General features: G+C 43.3%; 1 protein-coding gene across 1 annotated transcript in view; it reads left to right on the top strand.

Moving 5' to 3' along the window:
- Positions 1-1,954: 1,954 nt before the first annotated feature.
- Positions 1,955-2,116, top strand: part of LOC144703228 (AP2/ERF and B3 domain-containing transcription factor RAV1-like) — a 1,377-nt gene continuing 1,215 nt past the window's right edge. The window contains exon 1 of the mRNA XM_078575352.1: positions 1,955-2,116. This exon is cut by the window's right edge and continues 1,215 nt beyond it. Coding sequence (XP_078431478.1) covers positions 2,111-2,116 — 6 coding nt within the window. The 5' untranslated portion in view covers positions 1,955-2,110.

Genomic DNA, 2,116 nt, shown 5'->3' with positions numbered 1-2,116 from the left:
CGACTGAGTTTTTTCTGATGAACGTGGTTGCTGCTCATCCATGAATGTTACTAAGAGTATTTGTGGCAATGAATGTTCCTTAGACTATGGGAACGACTTATATACATAATATCCAGATTGGATGGTGCTCCTCGAATCAGATATCCAATAGCTAGTCAATACGCCGCCCCCCAGCGGCAAAATCTTATAAGCACATCCATTTCAAAGTTTTCAGTTGGTTCTCTCTATGATCCTCGAAAAGGACTTTAAATTTTAATATTCTATCAAAAATATCTATTGTCCGAAGCTGAACAATTGATAGTCTCTCGTTGTTTTACCCGTAATAACTGGGCACATGCAAATATTTTGACAGTTTAGCACTGTATGCGAGGAATAAGGCCACTGGCTCTCTCAATATGTTTTGGATACTTGTAAATTCTTTTGTTATTCCAAGATAAAATAATCTTTCATGTCCCAGGTTAAATGTAACACTGAAGAAAATTGGTCAAATGGTGATGATATTAGTTTCAAATTTTCGGATAATCATGAAAACCTCAAATTTCAAATAATATAAATCTAAGTATTCTTGTTCAATCACGTCTGATATCTATTTACTGTCTGTCAAACAGATAATTCCAAAGATAATTCTTAATTGGCTTAGCTCATGGATCAGCACTGAAAACTTCTGTTGTGCTGGGTGGAATTGACTCTCCACTTCTCACAGAAAAGATAACTTGAGCTAGTGCACTGTGTTATGAAGGTCAGGATATTGAGAAACTATTTCTTGCAAACATTGTACCACACTTTGTCGTATCCACGAAGCTTTTTACTCAATGAGGCAAAAAAATTAAACAGTAAATGTCATAATAAAGGGGGGGTATTAAATAGGCGACTGAGGTAGACCAATCTACGTCTTAGAATGATCTAACTCCATTTATGACCTGAGATGGACTATACGGAAATTTCAGGGGCCACGTCTTCACTTTTCTGCTGCTTGCGTGACATCCACTCACTAATCATGCTTCCATTAACTTGCCCTAAACAGGACTCCAATTATGTTAAAGAGGATTGGATTACCGTAAAATCCACCCACCAACCTGATTCATGCATCAATTAGCATGACACCAGCTCACAAATCCTGATCACTGTTGAAAGGAAAATTATTTTTATTGAATATTGGAGGCCAGGCAGGCGCATACGAGGAGGGGGCGCCAGAGCGAGACGCATCATTTCGTCGTAGAAAGGCTCTGCTGGTTTTGAAGCTTGGGGGGATGAACCTGCCTTCCCACGGTTTACCCTGTTATTGGTCCCTATCCAATTGAACCTTTTATACAGAGGGAGACAAAGACAGACAGAAAGAGAAGAACGAGAGAGAGAGAGAGAGAGATAGAGAGAGAGGGAGAGAGGGGGAGAGGGGGAGAGAGGGAGAGAGAGAGAGAGAGGTGGAGAGAGGGAGAGAGGGAGAGAGGGGGAGAGAGAGGGAGAGAGGGGGAGAGAGGGAGAGAGGGGGAGAGAGGGAGAGAGAGGGAGAGAGAGGAAGAGAGAGAGAGAGAGAGAGAGAGAGAGAGAGAGAGAGAGAGAGAGAGAGAGAGATAAGAGCGACCCTTGAGATAGAGAGGAAAGAGAAAGAGAGGGGAGAGCTAAGAGCGACCCTTGAGATAGAGAGGAAAGAGAAAGAGAGGAGAGGGATAAGAGCGACATTGAGGGGAGAGCGACAGAGAGAGTGAGAGAGGAGACAGGAGAAAAAAAAAGAGTGACAAAGAGAGTGAGAGAGAAATGTAAAAAGAAAGAGAAAGATAGGAGAGAGATAAAAGGAGAGCGACACAGAGAAAGACCGAAAGAGAGAAAGAGAGTAAGAGTCCAACGCCCTAATAAATCTCCTCCATGACGTCACGGCGAAGACGCAAACCAGCGAAATTCAGAAAAGAGGGAGGGGGTAAGAACCTGAACCCAGAAGCGTTTCGGTCCCTATATATGAACCTAACAATCCTACGCTTCATCTCCTCGCACGCTCCCTTCCTCCGCAACTCTCCTCCCCCTCCTCCAACCTCCTCTCATAAATACTTAGCCGCCACAATCGATTCCTCTCCTGGGCAAAACAGATACACCCGAGGACGCACAAAAAAATCAGATGCTC

Source organism: Wolffia australiana, chromosome 5 (assembly GCF_029677425.1).
Source record: "Wolffia australiana isolate 7733 chromosome 5, ASM2967742v1".
In the NCBI taxonomy this organism is placed as follows: Eukaryota; Viridiplantae; Streptophyta; class Magnoliopsida; order Alismatales; family Araceae; genus Wolffia; species Wolffia australiana.
The sequence above is the reverse complement of the archived record's forward strand: the minus strand, read 5'-3'. Positions and strand labels throughout refer to the sequence as shown.